General features: G+C 38.1%; 1 protein-coding gene across 7 annotated transcripts in view; it reads left to right on the plus strand.

Annotated features, from left to right (window-relative positions):
• LOC113054967 (low-density lipoprotein receptor-related protein 1-like) overlaps positions 1 to 22,642 on the plus strand; it is a 181,190-nt gene that overhangs the window by 57,279 nt on the left and 101,269 nt on the right. For 2 of the 7 annotated variants that reach the window (XM_026220795.1, XM_026220798.1), the window contains exons 9-35: positions 696 to 885; positions 1,087 to 1,230; positions 2,762 to 2,998; positions 3,081 to 3,261; positions 4,066 to 4,288; positions 4,413 to 4,602; positions 4,733 to 4,858; positions 5,842 to 5,982; positions 6,061 to 6,186; positions 7,635 to 7,751; positions 8,309 to 8,389; positions 8,562 to 8,612; positions 9,595 to 9,762; positions 11,448 to 11,630; positions 12,113 to 12,310; positions 12,704 to 12,949; positions 13,868 to 14,065; positions 14,219 to 14,426; positions 15,240 to 15,404; positions 15,959 to 16,203; positions 17,209 to 17,340; positions 18,285 to 18,512; positions 19,482 to 19,656; positions 20,632 to 20,726; positions 20,887 to 21,036; positions 21,109 to 21,249; positions 22,149 to 22,274. In XM_026220795.1, the coding sequence (XP_026076580.1) occupies positions 696 to 885; positions 1,087 to 1,230; positions 2,762 to 2,998; positions 3,081 to 3,261; positions 4,066 to 4,288; positions 4,413 to 4,602; positions 4,733 to 4,858; positions 5,842 to 5,982; positions 6,061 to 6,186; positions 7,635 to 7,751; positions 8,309 to 8,389; positions 8,562 to 8,612; positions 9,595 to 9,762; positions 11,448 to 11,630; positions 12,113 to 12,310; positions 12,704 to 12,949; positions 13,868 to 14,065; positions 14,219 to 14,426; positions 15,240 to 15,404; positions 15,959 to 16,203; positions 17,209 to 17,340; positions 18,285 to 18,512; positions 19,482 to 19,656; positions 20,632 to 20,726; positions 20,887 to 21,036; positions 21,109 to 21,249; positions 22,149 to 22,274 (4,465 nt within the window). The remainder of the gene's footprint in view (positions 1 to 695; positions 886 to 1,086; positions 1,231 to 2,761; positions 2,999 to 3,080; positions 3,262 to 4,065; positions 4,289 to 4,412; positions 4,603 to 4,732; positions 4,859 to 5,841; positions 5,983 to 6,060; positions 6,187 to 7,634; positions 7,752 to 8,308; positions 8,390 to 8,561; positions 8,613 to 9,594; positions 9,763 to 11,447; positions 11,631 to 12,112; positions 12,311 to 12,703; positions 12,950 to 13,867; positions 14,066 to 14,218; positions 14,427 to 15,239; positions 15,405 to 15,958; positions 16,204 to 17,208; positions 17,341 to 18,284; positions 18,513 to 19,481; positions 19,657 to 20,631; positions 20,727 to 20,886; positions 21,037 to 21,108; positions 21,250 to 22,148; positions 22,275 to 22,642) is intronic. The other 5 variants (XM_026220797.1, XM_026220799.1, XM_026220801.1 and 2 more) reach the window with 3 other exon arrangements.

Below are 22,642 nucleotides of genomic sequence, written 5' to 3' on the forward strand. Positions count from 1 at the left end.
ATGACTTCTCAAAAGGCCTTTAAATCAACAGATAAGGATCTGTCCATGATCAATCTGTTCTATTTATCACCTCTTTATCTACCGATCTATTTAAGGTGTCTTTATAAAGCACATTCAAAAACAACTGATGCTGAACAGTAGAGAAAAGGAAATGCAATTTATCCAAACCTCCACCAGTCACCCATCCAAGCATCTGTCCACCCATTGATCCTAATGCCCTTCAGTCTGAATGTCGGTCTCTTCATCCATGTGTCTAAATGTACATCCATCCAAATATCCACCTTCCTGTACCTTCATCCATCCATCCCATCCATTTAACTATCCAGAAATTTGTCCATCATCCATTCTTCCATCCTATTGTCCATCAGTAAAAAAGAAAATCCATCCATCCATTTATCAATCCATCCATCATAGCTCATGTGGTTACATATACTCTGAAAATGCTTCAGTAGATGAAAGAGACAGTGATGTTTCATTTTTGCTACTGAGTCATTTTATTGAAGCTGTTTCTGTCAATGCATTAGCCTGGTCCGTCCTCTCTGCTTGAGTTATAGCTATCATTTAGCTTCTAAGCCCAAGGCTAATTGGTGTGTTTATGTGTGTGTGTATTGCTCACTCAAGCCAGCAGAGCAAACACAACTTCCAAATAACAGAACTAATTGAATATTTATTATTTATTTTTTTTTTTTTCTCAGATCGAGCATCTTTATGGTCTCACAGTGTTTGAGAACTATTTATATGCCACAAACTCAGACAATGCCAACATGCAGCCTAAGACCAGCGTGATCCGCGTCAATCGATTCAACAGTTCAGATTATCAGGTGGTCACCCGTGTCGACAAGGGAGGAGCTCTACATGTCTACCACCAGAGACGCCAACCCCCTGGTATTAAACTGTATAGTTTAATGGTTTTATTTGTATTGAAAACAGGGTCAATATTCAAAATGGTTATCTAATGCTGTTGAATACATAGATCAAGCCAGTATACAACAGTAGTATACTTGAACTGTTTAAAATGCACCCACTGCACTGTAGTCTAGCTCCACCACAGCTGCAGCTCAGCCTAACTCTCCTGTTATTCATCAGTGCGGAGTCATGCCTGTGAGCCAGATCAGTTTGGAAAAGCCGGAGGTTGTTCAGACATCTGTCTGTTGGGCAACAGCCACAAGAGCCGGACGTGTCGCTGTCGGTCTGGCTTCAGCCTGGGCAACGATGGCAAATCATGCAAGAGTGAGTGACATTACTGTCTCTACAGTATCTATTTATTAACCAACAGAGTTTTGCCTGATTTAGAAGTTTACATAAACAAGAGATAAAATGCAGAGTTTAATATTTATACGTTATGATTCAAAGTGATTTTTGTGGACTACGGCATTCTAGTAGTTTTTGTTATCTCTTTTTTTAAGAGTTTACGTACTAAAAGTATTACCATGGTTTTTGGACATGTGCCATGGTGAAAACATGATTTTCTTCATTATATTTTCATGTTGTTACATTAAAATAATACATAATTGTAATTTTTGTTCCCAAATCTGATTAGTCATGAAGTGTGTTCCAGACTGCCAGTCTGTGTATTAGTGGCCATCCACATTTGTGACGTAATGTCACTTTGACTGTTGATTATAAGGGCAAGATGAACTAAACAGAGCAAATTCACATGAGAGTGCAAGTCTACAAAGAGCAGTGCAAATGAGTGTAGTCGCAGAAAAGCAGAGCCGATGATAATCAGGTGATCTACTACCAACACAGGCACAAAAGTGTCATTAGGAATAGGGCTCTTATCATTGAGTGACTGGATTTGGTGAGTTATTCACCAATTTGTTTAAAATTGCTACATCTTTAATTTGTTGCTGAATGAAACACAGTGATTATGTTTGGAACCATTTGGTAGTATGTGGCAATATTGTGTCCAAAATATTAGTTATTCAAGTTACTCAATTTTTAACTTATTGTTATGTTATTTGAACTCTTGATGCTGTGACACTTGATTATCTTTACTCAGCCTGCAGATATTTGGGGACAACAGCATTCTGTTTTCTGGATTTGCTTATCAAGGGTTGTAATTAAGCAATAAAGAATGAGCTTTCATGTTTTATTGCAAAAAAGCATGGCTCAATGCATACAGAATTGCAATTATCAATTTCCTAATCGGGCCACGTATTTTGTACATTATAAAACTGGATTATTCTAATTCATGATTGGCTCGGCCTAATTAATCATTAGCAATTGTAGACATTAACATTTTTTTCCCCTAGTAGTTCCTCAGTGAGTCGAGACTGGGGGTTTGACCCACACTTTAGCTGAATCAATTTACAAAAATTAAAGTCTTTTCCATTGACCCCTAATATTGATTTCAAGTGGTTTGCTTTGAATATGCAATGAGCCATTGGTAATATTGATTTGTGACTTTTCAGTTACCTCTGAACACATGAACTCGAAAAATATAAAAGGCAATTGGAATTGATTGTGAGAAACATACCTTGTTCACTATATAAATGTTTCCAATAAATTTCAAATTTTCTGAAAAGTGACGTAAAGCCATATTAAACCACATTTAACCAACATGAATAAGAAGATGATATTTCTACAGCCAAGCATATATTTCAAGATAAATATTTTAAACCGCCTTTTCTTGGCGATTTACAAGTATGACCCTAAACTAACTCATTTGTGAAATTCTGTACCATATTTGAGTCGAAACATTCATTGGTGAAACAATTTTTTTTGTCGACACAATTCTTGGAATTTATCAAATCCCCAGAGCCCGAGCATGAGTTATTCCTGGTGTACGGGAAGGGTCGTCCAGGTGTTATCCGTGGTATGGACATCAACCCTAAAATTCAGGATGAATATATGATCCCCATCGAGAACCTGATGAACCCTCGAGCTCTGGACTTCCATGCACAGAGTAACTTCATCTACTTCGCCGATGCCACCAGTTATCTGATTGGCCGACAGAAGATTGATGGCACAGAAAGAGACATCATCCTTAAAGAAGGTGCAGAAATGTTATTTTTATTTCCAAATCATCATATTACTGTTGTTATGGGTATATTGTCTTATTCTGTTTGGCCTTCCAGGTATTCACACTGTGGAAGGAATCGCTGTGGACTGGATGGCCAATAATCTTTACTGGACAGATGATGGTCCCAAGAAGACCATCAGTGTTGCTCGGCTCGAGAAAGCTTCTCAGACCAGGAAGACTCTCATTGAGGGCAAGATGACCCACCCTCGAGCTATTGTGGTGGACCCTCGGCACGGGTGAGATCCTGATCTTTATGTTTTATTTGGGAGGAGCATGTTCAGATAATCATCCAGTTCAGCACAGGTGGAGCATGTTTAACTTAACATGATGATACATATATACACAGCCAACTTACCTTACTTACCAACCAACTCCACCCATCTTCTAACTAGTCCTATCCCAGCTTGATGATGTGGGGGAAAATTCTCTGGGTTCAGGCTAAATTCTGAGCTTGGAGCCCTCCCCCTGGACAGCACGCCCAAAAAACATACTATTCTCTAAACATGATTATATATAAGTGCAAACTCATGATATAAGGTTAAGTTGTACTGTTGTTGGGTTATTTGTAAAATAATAACATTTAATTGCCCAAATATATAATTTCAGTATGTATAACCTAAAGAGGTTTATTCCTTTAAGAAAAACAGCTGCAACAACAATATGATAAAAGACACTAATGCTACTGTAAATAGACCTTTGTCAGCTTTATTTGTGTAGCTCTTTATACAATACTGCTTGTGTCAAAGCAGCCTTATAGTGTCAAACAGGAAAATAGTTTAGAACAAGACAATAACAGAGTCATTTATTCCGGATAAAGTCAGTTCATTGATGATTCAGTGATGTCATCATCCAGTTCGGCTCTCTTCCAATAGTGTCTGTGCAATCAGTCAAGTGTCCCAAACTAAGCAAGCCAAAGGTGACAGTGACAAGGAACCAAAACTCCATCGGTGACAGAAATGTTCAGAAAAGTTTAAGTTCCTTGTTTAATTTATTTAGAAACATCCAAGTTTTGAGTCAGAAAACATGTCTTCCTCTTTCAGCTGGATGTACTGGACTGACTGGGAGGAGGACCCAAAAGAGAGCAAGCGAGGGAAGATTGAGAAGGCCTGGATGGACGGAACCAACCGGAACGTTCTGTTGACGTCTAAGACGGTTCTGTGGCCCAACGGCCTGAGTCTGGACATTCCTCAGGGCATCCTATACTGGGTGGATGCTTATTACGACCGAATCGAGATGGTCTATCTCAACAATACTGCACGCAAGGTGCTCTCACACTGCTGATCTAATAGATGATGTTTATAGGAGAACATGTGTTTGCTGAAAACACTAGAACAGTCAATTTACTCGCAAACTGTTGATCATGTAGTGTCATATTTTTTCCTCTTAGACAGTTTATGAAGGACAGGAACTGAACCATGCCTTTGGCCTTTGCCACTACAAAAACTTCCTTTTCTGGAACGAGTACCGCAGTGGCAGCATCTATAAACTGGACCAGAACACCAAAACGGTCACTTTGCTACGCAACGAACGGCCACCCATCTTTGAAATCCGCATGTATGATGCCCAACAGCAGCTGGGTAATTATAATGTTGCTTTTGCCCTGTTTTCTTTTTAGTAGATTGGCAATACAAGACCAAATTTCCTAGTAGGAATCCAGGCAATTTGGCTGTTAAATGTTCATCAGATGTTATCATGTGTTCATCACAGGAAGTAATGCGTGTAGAGCCAATAACGGCGGCTGTAGTAGTCTGTGTTTGGCCACTCCCACTGGCAGGTCATGTGCCTGTGCTGAGGACCAATTACTGGACCCCACAGACAACACCAGCTGTAAAGGTAATGCATACTACCAAAACATTCCACCACTCACTTGTGCATCCAGGTCACATGCAAAATGACCATTTAATGTAACTCCGTTGCCCTGATGTCTTGCCGCAGGACAGCAACTGCAAGTCAATTTTATGTTTGCAGGAATGCAATGTGAAGGTTGACATTTCTGGCAACATTATGAAAGTGGATGGCATTCAAAACGATGGACTTGGGTCACTCTCTTGGTTGTTTTTGTTACTAAACATGTCATAATCCATTTTCATGCTATATCACAAAAACTGAGATTTATCAATCGCATGACCATCTCAGTGTGAACAGAAAGCCAAAACATTTATACAGATGAATGTGTCTACTTCTTCTACTTGTTCTTCTCTGTACAATGACAGGTAGCAATCAGTGGTCCAGTACTGTTTCCTAATATGTTGGAGTGTTATCCAGACAACCAGAGGTGTTGGATTAATTAGTGTAGTATTATCTGTGTAGTATTACCATGATATCAATGTTTCCTTTTTTAAAAAAAACCTGTATATTGCAGCACTTCTAATTTGGGTATCAAAGGTTATTAACTATGGTGGTTTGGATGTAACTTCACACCCTGAATGCTTAAAAATGACTTTTAAATATGTGTCCATGAGAGGAGGAACTACTGCTGAAGAAATCAGATGTAAGAAACCTGCATTCAGAGCGACCCAGGTGAGAGATGTGAGGAATACTGCGGGATAAGAGTTCATTCAGTCCTGACAGAGAACAAAGCCAGAAACACTTGCTGAGCAGAAGCGGATCTGATTGTGCCAGCTGCTCCATCATACTGCTTGATAATGCATCTTATCTTGTGACTGACTGTTGATTCAATCAGCTGAATTGAACATCAAGCGGTTAGGTTTCTATGTCTGAATATTGGAAACAGAAACTCTTCAGATGTTTCTTTGACAGAGCTTGGCCTTCAGCAGACTTATTTACATTCTGTGTCTGTGTGTTTTTCTCTACAGCCAACCCGTCTTACATTCCCCCTCCACAGTGTCAGCCGGGAGAGTTCGCCTGTAAGAATAACCGCTGTATTCAAGACCGCTGGAAATGTGACGGAGATAACGACTGTCTGGACAACAGCGACGAGACCGCTGAACTGTGCCGTAAGAACACACTCACATCATGCGTTTAACTTGTGTTGAGCCACCACACACGTACAGTGGTTGTTTGTCCATCTGTAGATCAGCACACGTGTCCTGCTGACCGCTTCAAGTGTCAAAATAACCGCTGTATCCCCATGCGCTGGCTGTGTGATGGAGACAACGACTGTGGCAATGATGAAGATGAATCTAACACCACATGCTCAGGTACACACTCATATTCATGTTTCATCCAAAACACAGTGAGGAATCAATTCCCAAATCAGGAATCCAAATCTAGTAATACTACCTGATGAGAAATGTCTTTTTACAGTGTATCCTAAACAGGCAAGTCTTTTATTTACTGTGTAATATACAAGTGAGTGGAGTTGGGCCAGTGAAGTTTCTCTGTGGTAGTGATTGTTGTGCATTTTAAACACACACACACATACACACACAAAGATCCAACTAACTTTGTTTTAGTCTAATTCAGATGATCTCATGATCTTCTCCTAAACTCTGAGTCAGCTGAAATGTGCTGTAGACAGCCGTGTATAAATATAGTTTATATTTGACTTCATGGCTGAATTGTGTGGTTTGCACTCTTTAATTTAGACTCTATCTATTTTAAGGATATGACTGACTATGTTGCTGCATTTGCAAGTAATTCTAGTTTGCAAAGTATCCACTGCATAGAAATATAAATTCATATAAAATGTAGGAATTAACTGGGAAGCAAAGTCTTGATAAAATGAAATAGTTTGACATCACAGTTTTCTTTTCTGTGCTGACATATTTCCTGTTGCAATCATGTGTGATTAATGTTTCCTTCACATGCTTGTGAGAAGATTGCACTTCCCCTATCTGAAGTTTTCATTTTAAGTATGAAACATTCAAGAGCTATATATACCAATCTTAAAGGGTTAGTTCACCCAAAAATAAAAATTGTCATTAATGACTCACCCTCATGTCGTTCCAAACCTGTAAGACCTCCATTTATCTTCAGGACACAGTTTAAGATATTTTAGATTTAGTCCGAGAGCTCTCAGTCCCTCCATTGAAGCTGTGTGTACGGTCTACTGTCCATGTCCAGAAAGGTAAGAGAAACATCATCAAAGTAGTCCATGTGACATCAGAAGGAATTGTTGAAGGCAAACCGGCTTGTGTCATGTTAATTCAGTCAGGTCCATCTTAAAACAGTTTACACTTCATTTTGTAATTAATTGTAATAATCCAGTGAGATTTTTGTATGCACAAGAAGTCCAACAACGAACAGAGATCTGATCTAACCTAAGATTACTTGCAGCAATGGAGAAAAAAATACATGAAAATCATACAATCATACTGAAAATGTCAAGCTCCTCCTAATAAATCAACAAATACAATGGCAGCGAGATTCCCTTCCAAGGATTCCAGCCTAGTGGACACTATAGAAATGAATAAATCCTAATTATCGCACAGTACAAATCATTTCACTTATAAAAAAAAGCATTTTTCTCCACATTTGAAGTGCTCTACAAAATGAACATTCTAGTTCTAGGAACAGAAGAACTATAAATTTTTCATTTGTTTCTCTGCTGCTTTGAAACTTTTACAAATACTTTACTGTCATACAGATGAGCTGGTGGCTATAAGAGTCAGATCTGAATGCGATCAGCTTTGGTTTTCTGTTGCAGCTCGGACATGTCCTCCTAATCAGTACTCGTGCGCCAGTGGCCGCTGTATCCCCATTTCCTGGAGATGTGACCTGGATGATGACTGCGGGGACCGCTCGGATGAGCCCGCGTCCTGTGGTAAATAATGTTCCCTTCATGTTGGTGCCAGCTTATTAAAATTAATGATTTCGGCCATTAATATGCGTGTGATCATTGCAGAAAAACTAGTTCAGTGCAAGTTTTGTCAGTTCCAGCTTTGAAAGACTTGTTTGACATTTTATGAATTTATTCCTTTTATTCATTTGCATTTTGTAAATGTTATAGATGTTTATTATTACATGTATTTGTTTATCTCATTAATGGCTCATTTTACAAGAAAGCACATTTTTGTTTAATTACACTCAAAACTTCCTATTATCACTTATTTTGTTTACTATAACTATTATATTACTACTTCTATTGCTTTGTGTAAAACTCACACTGATGAGGAAAATTAGGAAATGTAAATAATCAAAAAAACATAATACGACCCTTTTAAAAACATAAACATATGCATGAAGCCACAAAGTCGTACTCATATTTATGTGGAACCGGCAAAATACTCAAAATGCTTTTATGTTGCATTTAATTATTGAATTATCATAGTTAGTCTTTATTATACTTTTGGTTAATTATTTGTTTTTCTGGATTTTCAGCATACCCAACCTGTTTCCCGCTCACTCAGTTCACCTGCGATAACGGACGCTGTATCAACATCAACTGGCGCTGTGATAACGGTGAGCTGCTGACATCTTCTCTTCTTCTGTGTTTTTGTGTCTGTTGCACTTTTTCAACAGATTTCTCTCATTTGTCTTTGTTGGTCATTTCATGTGTCTTTTGTGTAACGTCATGTCCTCTTCTCTTGACCATTTGCCCCTCCCCCTCTGTCACGTGGGCTGTGTGTTGCAGAAAAGGATTGTGGGGATGGCTCTGATGAGTTCAATTGTCCGAACCCGACCGGTTAGTGCATAGATCAACATGCACCAAAAATTAACTTGTGTTATAACATTATTATAAGGCCTGAACAGGATTTCCATATTCATGTAAGCCTGTGGAAAAGTGTAAATTATCTTCAGCAATTCATTATTTTTAAAACATGTCTTAGATTATGGAAAGATTCTGCCCCACAATGGTTAAACTAACAACCCTAGTAACTTTAGCATTGAATATTAACCGATGCTCATTCCCAGTGGTGCATGTGTGATCTATGCAGTTTCTGTGATGTTTTTTACTCATTTTCTATTGTTGGAAATTGTTAACTGTGAAGTGTGTTTCTAAAGAGAAGTTGCCACATTTACTATATTGTATTACTATATTGTGAAATACTCATATTTCAGCCTATATTTGAATTATTTGTGTATTCGTATTATAAATGTATTGTATTAAATCATAGCCTATAGCTCGCATGGACATGTTCCATGTTGGCCAAGTTTATCTCAGAAAAAAACATTACCAGCATGGCTGATATTTTATATTAGTAAAGTATTAAATGTTGCCTATGACTTTTTAGAGTTAGTTTAAAGTTTGGACTCACCTTTTCTTATCTTTGCTATTATAAAGTATATTTACTTTAATAAAGTATATTAAATGTAATTGAAACAGTGAAACAACACAAATTTCAATATGGGAACTACAGTATGTGATGACAATTCTTTTTTTTTTAATTTAAAATAATTAAAAAAAATTTTTTGACTAGATTCCATCTCTAAAAAAAATTTTCATTATCTTACCTTGTGAGGTGCATCCTGAGATGCCATATCGTCTGAAAAACTAAATTTAAGGAAATGCTTTTATATCAACAAGTTTATTATGGTCATGAGAAACATAACCCCTGTGAAGAGTGTTAAAACTTTGACTGATGGTGTACTTTAAAACATGGCTTATTTTATGCATTATATTTTGGAGGATGATAGCATATATTTGGGAATTGAACCTCTTGCAGACAATGACTGTGGTGATAACAGTGATGAAGCCGGCTGCAGTCATTCATGCTCCAGCGCTCAGTTTAAATGTAACAGCGGTCGCTGTATACCCGACTACTGGACCTGCGACGGAGACAACGACTGTGGGGACTACAGCGACGAGACCCACGCCAACTGCACTAACCAGGGTGAGTTCATGACATGAATGCCTTGTTCCACTCCATGCCTAACTAGACAGCAAACTTGTGCTGCTTTCTAAGAAACCTTGGATGTCTTAGCAGCACCTGCTTTTGTTTCAGTTGCCAGGAAGTGAAAGCTACACTTTACACGCTGTTTAGAAAAAGTCATCTCCCATAAAGTAACTCCAGGCTCAAAATACATATACAGAGAGAGACCAACGATGACTCTGAAAGAGCAACAGATTTAACTGACTGAAGGGTACATTAGTTAAAGCATTAGATAAACACAACTCATCTATAAGTTACCTGATCAATGGTTAACACTGGCCTTTATAGGAGCATGACTTTAAAGAAGTCATTACTTAAAAAGTACCACATGTACCACAGCACATCTTGAGTTAGACCTGAAGAATAACTGTGACTCATTTGTCTAAAAAGACATTCATGGGGAATTATTATTAGTAGTACTATTTATTTATTTATTTATTTATTTGTTTGTTTGTCAAATAAAACAAAACATGGAAACCATAAATTAACCATGATTTTCTCCATTAACCACAGTTTACCTATTTATTTGCTGTAAAACTGTAGTTATATAAATGGTAATCAATATGCCATTTTTCATAAGGGAAGAACATATGCTGAAAGAACAGTTTTATAGTATAAGAACCTTATTCATTCTTATTTCATTGGAGAGGCATCCATATACAAAACATCTCAAATGTGCAGAGTTATGGGTGCTCCTGGCCCAGATTTGTGAAACTGCCTTATCTCAACATACAACTCAGTCAGACTTTGTTATTGTTCTGCTTTTTGTAAGTCATGGTGTGAAGTTTCTGCAATTACAAATCACATGTTAGTTAAAGAGGGCTACTTGCGTTCACACCACAGCTATATTTACTAAAGTATAGACCTCTCTCTCTCTCTCTCTCATGGAAATAAACGTCTTTGCCACTTAGCTCTGTTAGAACTAGAGTTAGATATGAGGCACATTACAGGGTCACAATGAATTTAAAATTGGATTAATACAAAAAAATACCACCTCACACAACCACCACAATAACAGTTTTATTTGCCTTCAGAGAATCCACAGTGTTTACCTTTTTTAACTTGGCAGATACTTTTATTCAAAATTACTTACAAATGAAGAATATCACAATGTGAGTAATGCATCCTATGGAGAGAGAAACATTAGTTGTACAATATATATAAATAAAAGAAAGGGAAAGGCTAAAATATGATGTAACACATTTAAACAACAGTGAAATAATAGGAAATTTTATTAATAAGGATCCAGACTTTGTTAAGCTCAAATCTGTTTCATACCGTGATTATGAAATATTACCCCAAAGTTCCTAGCTCACTTCTTGTTGATGCATTCATAATGTTGTCTTCACAAAGTTGGAAATGGAAATGCCATTCAAATTAGAGCCGATTGCTGTTGGTGTAGCTCTACTAGAAAAAAATCTGTTTGCCTGAATTGGTACATGTGATGTGGTGTCTTTTGATAAGAGGAGAGGGCCAAGCACTGAACCCTGAGGTACACCCATGGTTTTTTATATGATTTAAACACTTCTCCTCTCCAGTATAAGCTACCCTATCTTAGTAGTTGTTTTGTAGTTGTTTGGATATAACCATACTATCATTGTATTGATATTTTTGATTGATATTTATGATATTTTTCCTGTCCACAGCAACCCGTCCTCCCGGTGGCTGTCACACAGATGAGTTCCAGTGTCGTGTGGATGGGTTGTGCATTCCCCTCCGCTGGCGGTGTGATGGAGACACTGACTGCATGGATCTGAGTGATGAGAAGAACTGCGAGGGTGTAACACACATGTGTGATCCAGCAGTAAAGTTTGGATGCAAGGACTCTGGTAATGATGCAGAAAATATACATTATATGTTCTCAGTTTAATGGTCTTATTTTGAGATTCAGTGATCCATGAGTAGACTGAGTTATGAATGAATGGGTCATAATCATCACAGTCTTGGTAGTGTTTTCAGAATAAAATGCAAAATGACTCAATAACAAGTCAGTATAATATAATTAAACCATAATATAATATAACCATAAACCATTTAATATCAATATTTAATATATAGAGGTAAGATTGTCTACTATGTGTTTAAATTTTTAAACAAAAAACATTTTTATATAAACAGTTTTTGGAATAAGAATCTAGTATTTGAATGAAAAGGTTAGGTAACAGTAACTTTTACTGTGAAATATTATTATTTTCAAGTAAAAACTATTATTTACTTTATTATGTATGAAGAAAAGAGGGTCTTTAAGCATCATGTTTGTAGTTACTTTTGTCAGTTAACAATCATATTTGTGTGTGTGTTTGCGGTGTAGCGCGGTGTATCAGTAAGGCTTGGGTGTGTGATGGTGACAGTGATTGTGAAGATAACTCTGATGAAGATAACTGTGAGGCGCTGGTGTGTAAACTCTCCCATCACGTGTGTGCCAATGACACCAGCATTTGCCTGTCCGCCGAGAAACTGTGTAATGGCAAAGACGACTGTCCTGATGGCTCCGATGAGAAACTCTGTGGTAAGTTTCATCACTGTTACATGAGATGATGATGCAGACTGAAACTCACACTAACAGGTCGTGGATGGAAATACTCACACCGATACCATTATACCAGGTGAAGTACATAATTAGTGTTGCCTGATAATGGTATTGGTGTTTTAAAAAGCTGCACTCACGGCTACACAAACATCCAGTAAAAGTTACAATTTATGTAAATTTTCAAATAATATTTTCTGAAAATGTCCTTACCCTCAGGCCATCCAAAATGTAAATGAGTTTGTTTCTTCAGATTTGGAGAAATGTAGCATTGCTCAGCAATGGATCCTCTGCAGTGAATGGGTGCTGAAAAAATCCCATATTGAGTTATCGTGTAACCTTCCCTTGTTTTCACTGCCTAACTGCATTGTTTAGATCTGTGTTCTCTGGACAATGGTGGCTGCAGTCATAACTGTACAGTGGCTCCGGGGGAGGGCATTCTGTGCTCGTGCCCACTGGGAATGGAACTGGGAACTGACAACAAGACGTGTCAGATCCAGGGCTTCTGTGCCAAACACCTGAAGTGCAGCCAGCGCTGTGAACAGGACAAGTTCAATGTGAAGTGTTCCTGCTATGAGGGCTGGGCCCTCGAACCTGACATGGAGAGCTGCAGGAGCACAGGTGAGATCAGCTCTTCTAAAGCCTACTAAGCTACATACGCTCGTTAAAACATTCAGGAATACATTTCATTCATATAATAAATTTTTTTTATATATAAACGAATTAACTTAATGCGATGCATATTTGTCAGAATTACATTTTGATTTCAATTTAAACAAATGCATGTATTGTATTATCCCAGTTTCATTCATATATTACTGACAGATGTGCATCACAGTTAGTTTATTAGTTTATGTTAAAACTGCGTAATCCAAACAATAAAAAAATATATATTTGTTTATATTTTTTGAATGAAAAGGGTTTAACAGTATATACCAAAATATTTCCACAAACAGAAAGAAGAAATCTGTAAAATCTGGTGAAAAAAACCCAGAGTATAGGTATGAAAACGGTTGAGGCTCACAGTGTTGGGCAGAAAATGAACATTTATGTGCACTGGAGGAACACTTTCACCCGCACATGGGAAGTGGTCTTCTATATTCTATAAAATCATTGCAGCTGGAGATGATTTTGTTTTCCTTCAAAGATTGAAAAGTGAGGTTTTATTTTAAGAGTGGGTGTGTGACAGGATGAATGAAAAGGAAAATGACGGGGAACTGTTTAGCAGCATTATTGTGATTTTTAAATGAAAGAATGTAAATGGCAGAAGAAAGAGGTGGGGTTGAAGATTTAAAGCAACCAATCAAATGATGAATTATGGATTGCTGGACGTATCTCACTTGACTTTCAGAATTTTTTTTTTTTTTTTTTCGAAATGTCATTCTCACATGTGATTGCCAGTCTCACATCATTTTACAGACGTTTAATATATTACAGACCAGATGATGTTGGAAAATGTAAGAGCATTTGCTCAGTTGAGTACCTTACTTTAGTGAGTACTTTAGTGGCGCTCTTTCAGTGAGTTCTTTGTTTTTCCAGATCCTTTTAAACCCTTCATCATCTTCTCCAACCGTCATGAGATCCGGCGGATTGACCTTCACAAAGGAGACTTCAGCGTGTTGGTGCCAGGCCTGAGGAACACCATCGCACTCGACTTCCACCTCAACGAGAGCTCGCTCTACTGGACTGATGTTGTTGAGGACAAAATATACCGTGGGAAGCTGTCAGAAAATGGTGGTACGTTATCTTACATATCATATACAGGTTCTAAAAAAAAAAAAAAAAAAAAAAAAATATATATATATATATAATTAAATATATGAAATAGTTAGGTATGTATGTTCCCATACATGTGTTTCTCCGTCGTTCCCTTATTTTGGTTTCACACAGCAGCGCTGACCAGTTTTGACGTGGTGATCCAGTATGGATTAGCTACTCCCGAGGGTCTGGCTGTAGACTGGATCGCCGGAAACATCTACTGGGTGGAGAGCAACCTAGATCAGATCGAAGTGGCCAAACTGGACGGGACCATGCGCACCACTCTACTAGCTGGAGATGTGGAGCATCCACGGGCCATCGCCCTGGACCCCAGAGAGGGGTAAGCAGTCCATCATTACTAGTCTAAACTTGTGTTGAGCCCCTTTAGTGTAGCTTGCTTTGTAAACGGAGACTCAACATAAAACAACATTTTAATAGCAAACTCAAAGTAAACAAACAAGCATCAGCTGGCGTCTCCCAGACCTGGTCCTCACTTTCCTTCTGGAGCTCCTTCATGAAGCTCAAGAGCACTTTGTTTTGGAGCGGCTCTGCCCTTCTTCTCACAGTATTATTGTAGTATTAATTTATATTTTGAATTACATCTGATTTATTTTTACATTTAGTTTAGGTTTTAGTACATTTGAAATGTGCTCTTTAATTGATATTTTAATATATTTTTGATATATTTCTGTTTAGCTTAGTAATTTTAGGAGTTAAATTAAACTTTAACTGGTTACTAAAGCAACATCTTTCATTTCAATTTAGTTTTTCATCTAATATTTATATTTAACTTTATTTCATGTTGAAAAAGAAAGTAATAAACAAACATTAATAATATCAATATAATATTAATAATAATTGTAATATTCATTATATATCTCACTGTGTGGTCATTTTAAATGATTATTACTGTTATTTTTATTTAAAGTTTCAAGTGCCCTCAAAAGGAATAATTCACCCAAAAATGAAAATGTAAAATGAAACTCATTTATTCACCCTTATGTTGTTCCAAATACAAAAAAAATTCTGAAGAATCTTGATGCTGCCTTTTTCCAAACAGTAAAATAATAGAAGTGCTATAAAGAATGCTGGGAAAAAAATCACTATTGACAGCAGCGTTATAAAAGCCCTCATCTGTGCTCTGACTCTGTAGAATCCTATTCTGGACGGACTGGGACGCCAGCATGCCCAGGATAGAGGCTGCGTCCATGAGTGGACATGGCAGGCGCACCATCCATAAGGAGACGGGCAGCGGAGGATGGCCCAACGGACTGACTGTGGACTATCTGGAGCGCCGCATTCTGTGGATCGATGCCAGGTGATGTTTGAAGACTCAGCTCATACAATGGGATATGTTTTACCCATGTAGGAGCAGCTTCTGGTCAAGCAGTGCCCTGACCCTGGGGTGTCCAGTCCTGCTCCTGGAGGGCCACTTTGGAGTTTAGTTTCTAAAGATCCTTAAGACCTTATTTGGCTGGCTAAGGTGTGTTTAAATTGGGCTAAAGCTTAACTCCAGTAGCAGGATTGGACTTGCCCTGACCTGAAGGAAGTCGTGGCCTAGTGGTTAGAGAGTTTGGCTCCTAATCCTAAAGTTGAGGGTTTGAGCCTTGGGCCGGCAATACCATGACTTAGATGCCAAGTAAGCAAGGCACTAAACCCCAACTGTTCCCCGGGTGCCGCAGCATAAATGATGCCCACTGCTGTGTGTGTGTTCTCTGCTGTGTGTGTGTGCACCTTGGAAGGTTTAAATGCAGAGCATGAATTCTGAGTATGGGTCACCATACCTGGCTGAATGTCACTTCACTTTCCTTTTTTGATTCATATTAGAAACGAATGACCCTAGAAATGGTTTATTTATGTCTCGTGTCTCAGGTCTGATGCGATCTATTCAGCTAAGTATGACGGGTCGGGACTGATCGAGGTGCTCAGAGGACACGAGTATCTCTCGCACCCGTTTGCTGTGACGATGTATGGAGGAGAGGTTTACTGGACAGACTGGCGCACAAACACACTGGCCAAGGCCAACAAGTGGACAGGAAACAACGTCACTGTGGTTCAGAGAACAAACACACAACCTTTCGACCTGCAGGTGTACCACCCATCTAGACAACCGCAAGGTATTCTCCAAACTTTATTTCAATGTTACTCTGATATGACTAATGGCTATTGAAATGAAAACAGTGGGATATATCAAAGTATATCTAAGTCAATGTACCGTACCACCTCGGATAACTGATTCAAAATGCTTCTAATGGATTCCAAACGTGGTTTTTCATGTGAAAAACACAGTGCTGTTTGTCTACACAAAGCTTCAATAATATATAGCGTTGGAAGCACATCATGATAGATAGCATCACTGTTCGTTGTGATCAGATCCATCCATGGTTTGCTCTGAGTTGAAAGCATGACGTCTAAACTTCTGTTGACAGGTGACTGCATGATTGAGTTGACCACTGAATTTGGGTTTGAGCTTGACTGGTTTGGGAAGTTTGGCGTTAGCAGGTTGCTAAGCTAACAGCACAATCATTTAAACTAAAAACAATACATTAAATATACATACTGGGTAAAATTGTGCATTTTTACTGAGCTATTTACTGATACTTTCCATCATTAGTGTCATTTCTCTCAACTTGTTGAGATCTTTGGAGACCGAGCTCATCACAGTGCACACATGTGACGCTGTAGTCTCTAGTGATTGTTTTGAGGGAGCAGCCAGTCTGCTTGATGGACACACGTGTTGATGGTGTTTGACGCTTAATAAAGCAGTGCGTGAACACACTTGTCATGATGGTTTAGCTCACTGACTTCATCTTATAGAGGCAGACTTCTGTTGTTCATGTCTGACAGGAGCAGTTGTGTTGTAAACTCATAACCATTGGATTAATCATTCTTACTTTTTCACCATACTTCCTGTCCTTATCAAACAGAGTAGATATAGATCATGAATCATTCAAATAAGTACAATGCTCGTAATATCAAAACAGCCAAACTTTGGCAATTTCATTTGTATTGCTGTCTCAGCTGCTACAGTTTCTTGGTGGCAGCAATAAATTTGAATGTGATTGAGACAGAATATCACAAGTATCACCACCTCTCATCTCTCTCTCTCTCTGTTTCTCCAGCACCGAACCCCTGTGCTGCTAACGGTGGTTTGGGTCCATGTTCTCACCTGTGCTTGATCAACTATAACCAGACGTTCTCCTGTGCCTGCCCGCACCTCATGAGACTAAGCGAGGACAACCACACCTGCTACGGTATGAACCAGAGCACATCTCCTCATCTCCTGATCTCCTGATCCAGAGCTCATCCTGACTGATTCACAACCTGACAGAATCTGTGCTGCATGCAGGTTTACATCTGCAGACATATTTGTTGCTTTATACCTAGCAGTGATAATCTCAAATAAAACTAAAACTAATAAAAAAGTTTTCGTTCATTGACAGAATGAAATAAAATAGAATGTAGATGTAGAATGTAGAAAGTAGATGAAAACTAATTAAAAATAGAAAAAAACCCTGAAATTCATTACTCAAACTGAAATCAAATAAATATGAGCTATTATAAAAGCTAAATAGAAATATTAAAAAATAATAATAAACACAAAACCATGTAACAAAACAACTAGAAAGTGAGAACTGAAATTATAGAAATAAAAGCTACTTTAAAAATAATGCTAAAAAAATGCAGAATAATAACAATGAAACTACTGTCAACTGGATTTCTTTATGGCTTCTTTGTAGCCATACCTACTATAGATTACCACAGAAAATAGATTTGTTTCTTAATTTGTAAAAACAATTTATAGATACAATACAGTAATGCTCTTACAATAGAAATCTATGTGCAGAAGAATTGAGCAAGGCTCGTCTACACAACTTTAATAACAACATCCAAAAACACAGATAATCCTGACTGGGAAACACAAACATGAACACGAAGGGCAAAACAAGACCCTCCAGGCAACCCTGACCAAAAAAATAAATGAATAAATAAAGAAGAACACCAATAAAATCAGCTTAAATACACAGAGAAATCAGGCTTTCCAGACACAAATCAATCAGCATTTCTTATAATTAATACATTTATTTCCACCAAATTTCAGATGTTTAGTTTGACATTAGTAGTTACTGGATCTTCATATCCACTGTCTCTGGCTCCAGTCATGACGGGTGTCTCTGTGTCTCTGTGTCTCTTCCAGAGTCGCGTCAGTTCCTGCTGTACGCCCGTCAGATTGAGATAAGAGGAGTGGACATCTATAATCCGTACTACAACTACATCATCTCCTTCACCGTCCCCGACATCGACAACGTCACGGTTGTAGATTACGACGCTCTGGAGCAGCGCATCTATTGGTCAGATGTTCGGACTCAGACCATCAAGAGGGCCTTCATCAACGGCACAGGAATAGAGACGGTGGTGTCTGCAGGTATGACCTTCATTCAGACGGACTTCAGAGAAATAAATCGTTTTATCCATCAAGCGTGCATTAAATGGATCAAAAGTGACAGTAAATACATATAGGATGTCATAAAGGATTTCTGTTTCAAATAAATGCAGTTCTTTTCAACTTTCTGTTCATCTGTGAATCCTGAAATGTGTCTCAGTGTCCACAAAAATATTGGGCAGCACAACTGTTTTTGACATTGATAATAATCAGAAACGTGTCTTGAGCAGCAAATCAGCATATTAGTATGATTTCTGAAGGACAAAGGACAAATTACATAAAAATGCTGTTTTAAATTGTAATAATATTTCACGTTTTACTATGTTTTTGATTAAATAAATCCAGCCTTGCTGAGCATAAGAAACCATTGATTATCACAAAATAAATGTAATAATGACCAGTTATGATGTGAGATTAAAATAATGATCGGCTTCATATTTATTGTAGCCAGTTCATTCAACTGAGACACAATTTCTATGGTTAGTGTGGTTATTTCTAATGGTTGTAATCTGGATGACGTTCTTTCTTTCTTATTTTTTTCCTAAACTTTTGACATGTGGGTAAACACATTTTTTGATGAGCCGTCCCATTGAGTTGAATCAAATGATTATCTTGGGAGTTCACGAAAGGCTGTATAATATCAGGATGTGGTTGTTTAAAGCTGACTCGAATGAGAATCTCAGTCATTGTTTACAGAGCAGAACTGTTGTCCTGTTTACAGTCGAGTGTGTTTTTAGAAATGCTGTTTAAGTTAAATTAGCAGAGCCCTCAAAACCAAATTACAGACATGTGGGTAATACGATGAAACGATGACTCACACTTTACCATCCGTCTTTCTGTTTATCCAGATGTTTATCCCTGTGGAAATGCACTCAATGTTTAGATTTATTTTTTCTTATCCAAGAATTAATATCTGGAAATGGTTATTTGGTGTGTCTTGCGTGTGATCAGATATTCCCAACGCACATGGTCTGGCGGTGGACTGGGTGTCACGTAATCTCTTCTGGACCAGCTATGATGGCAATAAGAAACAGATCAACGTCGCCAGACTGGACGGCTCCTTCAAGAACGCTGTTATTCAGGGCCTGGACAAACCCCACTGCCTCGTGCTGCATCCCATACTGGGGTGAGTCAACACGTGCCACAAACACTAGTGAAATTTACCCCAGAACACTAACACAAGAACACATCCCACTTCCTAAAAGATGCCAAAAGGATGCAGCCGCATGCACTCTTGTTTTATTGGAATTACAGGCTTAATTTAAGTTTCCTTTTGATTGCATGAAAAAGAGAAAAATATGTATCTGATATGCATCAAAGAGACAACATTTCAATGAGTTTTTATGTGTAGTCCATATCAGACACTGATCTGACTCACACCTGATGTCACACCTGATGTGAAAAATGAGCATGAAGATTAGAAAAAGGGCCCAAACTGCTTTTGTATCATCGTTCTTTATTATCGTCTACCATGCTAGTGGAAATGAAGCATGCAATGAAATAAAATACTCTATAATATGATATTATAGTTTTTGGGAATATCTTGAAATAGATTTGACTTTGTATATTTGTCACCTTAATTTTATAGTTTTATAATAATATGTATTATTTATTTTATTATTATTATTATTATTATTATTATTATTATTATTATTATTATTTAATATTTTATGTTTTTAAGTCACGTTTTTAAGGATTTCGTTTTAGTTAACTATAATAACTCTTGTTTTTAATAATCATTAATGGCATATTCCCAATAACCATTTTATAATTCATGATTGTGATTTGAAGGAGTATTTATGTGGTATCTCAGAAATCACTCAACATTTCTGTCATGTTGTCTGTGTCAGAGCTCTATGTGCACGGTGAAAATGAGCAAGAACTTAACTGCTCCATTCAGAATGAATCGTTCACTCGTTTGCAGAAGAAACTCAACTGCAGCACATTTACTTTGATGCACCCAGCACATGCTGCTCAAATAATCACATCATGATGGAATAATCGCACAAGGCCATATTGTGATTGGTTAATTGAGTCAAATGTTTGATAATGGGATGTAACCTGCTTAACATTCTTGTTTTGTTAACTGTTTCATGTCCAGAAAGCTGTACTGGACTGATGGAAATAACATCAGCATGGCCAACACTGACGGCACGAACCGTACCGTGATCTTCACCAATCAGAAAGGACCAGTGGGTGAGTGACAGCTGACATTTATTATTGTTGTTTTTTCATTATTGTTAAATGAATACATTTAATGTATGTAAATATAAAATGTCATGCAGTTGAGAATCCGTTGAGAATTATAAAGCACAACTGCATCCTTTTGAGCCGCTGAGCCGTGTGTGTGCTGCAGGTCTGTCCATAGACTACGACACGGAGCAGCTGTACTGGATCAGCTCAGGAAACAGCACCATTAACCGCTGTAAGCTGGACGGGTCAGGGCTGGAGGTGTTAGACGCGGTCAAAGGCAAACTCAACAAAGCCTCTGCGCTGGCTATCATGGGTAAATATAGCACTGGTCGTTTCATTGGCGGTCTTTTTGTTAAATACTAATGTTATGACTGCTGTTGTGCAGGTGATAAGCTGTGGTGGGCGGATCAGGGCACGGATGAGATCGGCACCTGTGACAAGAGTGATGGAGGAGACTGGAAGGTCTTGAGAAACAGCACGTCTCCCATGATGCACATGAAGATCTACAATGAGACCGTGCAGACAGGTTCAAGAATCAACTACATGCAGTGTATAAGGAACTGTTCAGATGACAGCCAGAAAAATCTGTGCTGAGAACAAATTGCAATTTTCAAGATAGTTCATTGTGCCTACAATGAGCCTCATTAGCATTGATAAAAAGAGTGACCTTGACTTAGTTTAACGCAATAGTTCACACAAAAATGAAAATTTGCTGAACATGTACTCACACACAAGCCATCTAAGATGTAGATGAGTTTGTTTCTTCATCTGGACAGAGTTCAAGAAATGTATCATTGCATGACTGGCTCACCAATGGATGCTCTGCAGTGAATGGGTGCCGTCAGACTGAGAGTCCAAACAGATGATAAAAGCAACTTCAGTCCATCAGTTAACAGCTTGATCCCTGCAGATTTCTCTCCCGATTCAAACCAGGTGACTTTTTCACTGGAGCAAGCGTTATTATGGATTCTGGACTAATATTTTAGCTCAAAACAATGTCGTAACAATGCTATAATGCTGGGTTCGTTTTCTTACAAACGAGCAGATCTGGCTCTTGAAGATGTGAACTGATGGACTGGAGTAGTGTGGATATCTTGTGGATTATTGTGATGTTTTTATCAGCTGTTTGGACTTTCATTCTGACGGCACCCATTCACTGCAGAGCATCCACTGGAAGTGATGCTATGTAAATTGTATCTCTAGTTCTTGAATGGCTTGAGGGTGAGTACATTCTCAGCACATTTTCATTTTTGGGTGAACTGTTCCTTCATTTAAATACTTACAGCACATCAGTTTACAGAGCCAGTGCAGATGACCTCCGGTTAAACTGGATTGTGGGTGGTTTGTGCTGAGCTTTTCTACTGAAATTTGTCCCTTAGGTAAACTTGAGTTTGCTGGGCTAAACTGTGTGTGTTGTATCATCAGGTTCAAACATGTGCAGTAACAACAATGGTGACTGCTCTCAGCTGTGTCTGCCCACATCTGCCTCCAGCCGCTCCTGCATGTGCACCGCGGGATACAGCCTGAGGAGCGGACAGCAGTCCTGCGAGGGTACGAGCAGAACACACACACCTGACATTCACACACATACACACACCACTTTCAGACTCACTATTATGTGTGACATCCTTTTGAGAATATGACATGTACGTAGGTACAATAGAGTAAATGCTTGGGTGTCGCTACAGCTGGGGATGTTTTTACCTGACGAATGAAACACATCCCATTTGCCATGCTACCTTTATAGATTGCACTGAATGTATCTTAAGTACACATTATTTAATTGTCACACTTTTTGTAATTTAAGTCTTGTAAATTATGTCAAAACTAATCATTTTCATATATATATATATATATATATATATATATATATATATATATATATATATATATATATTTATTTATTTATTTATATATAT

This window comes from Carassius auratus, chromosome 36 (assembly GCF_003368295.1).
Source record: "Carassius auratus strain Wakin chromosome 36, ASM336829v1, whole genome shotgun sequence".
NCBI classification, from domain to species: Eukaryota; Metazoa; Chordata; class Actinopteri; order Cypriniformes; family Cyprinidae; genus Carassius; species Carassius auratus.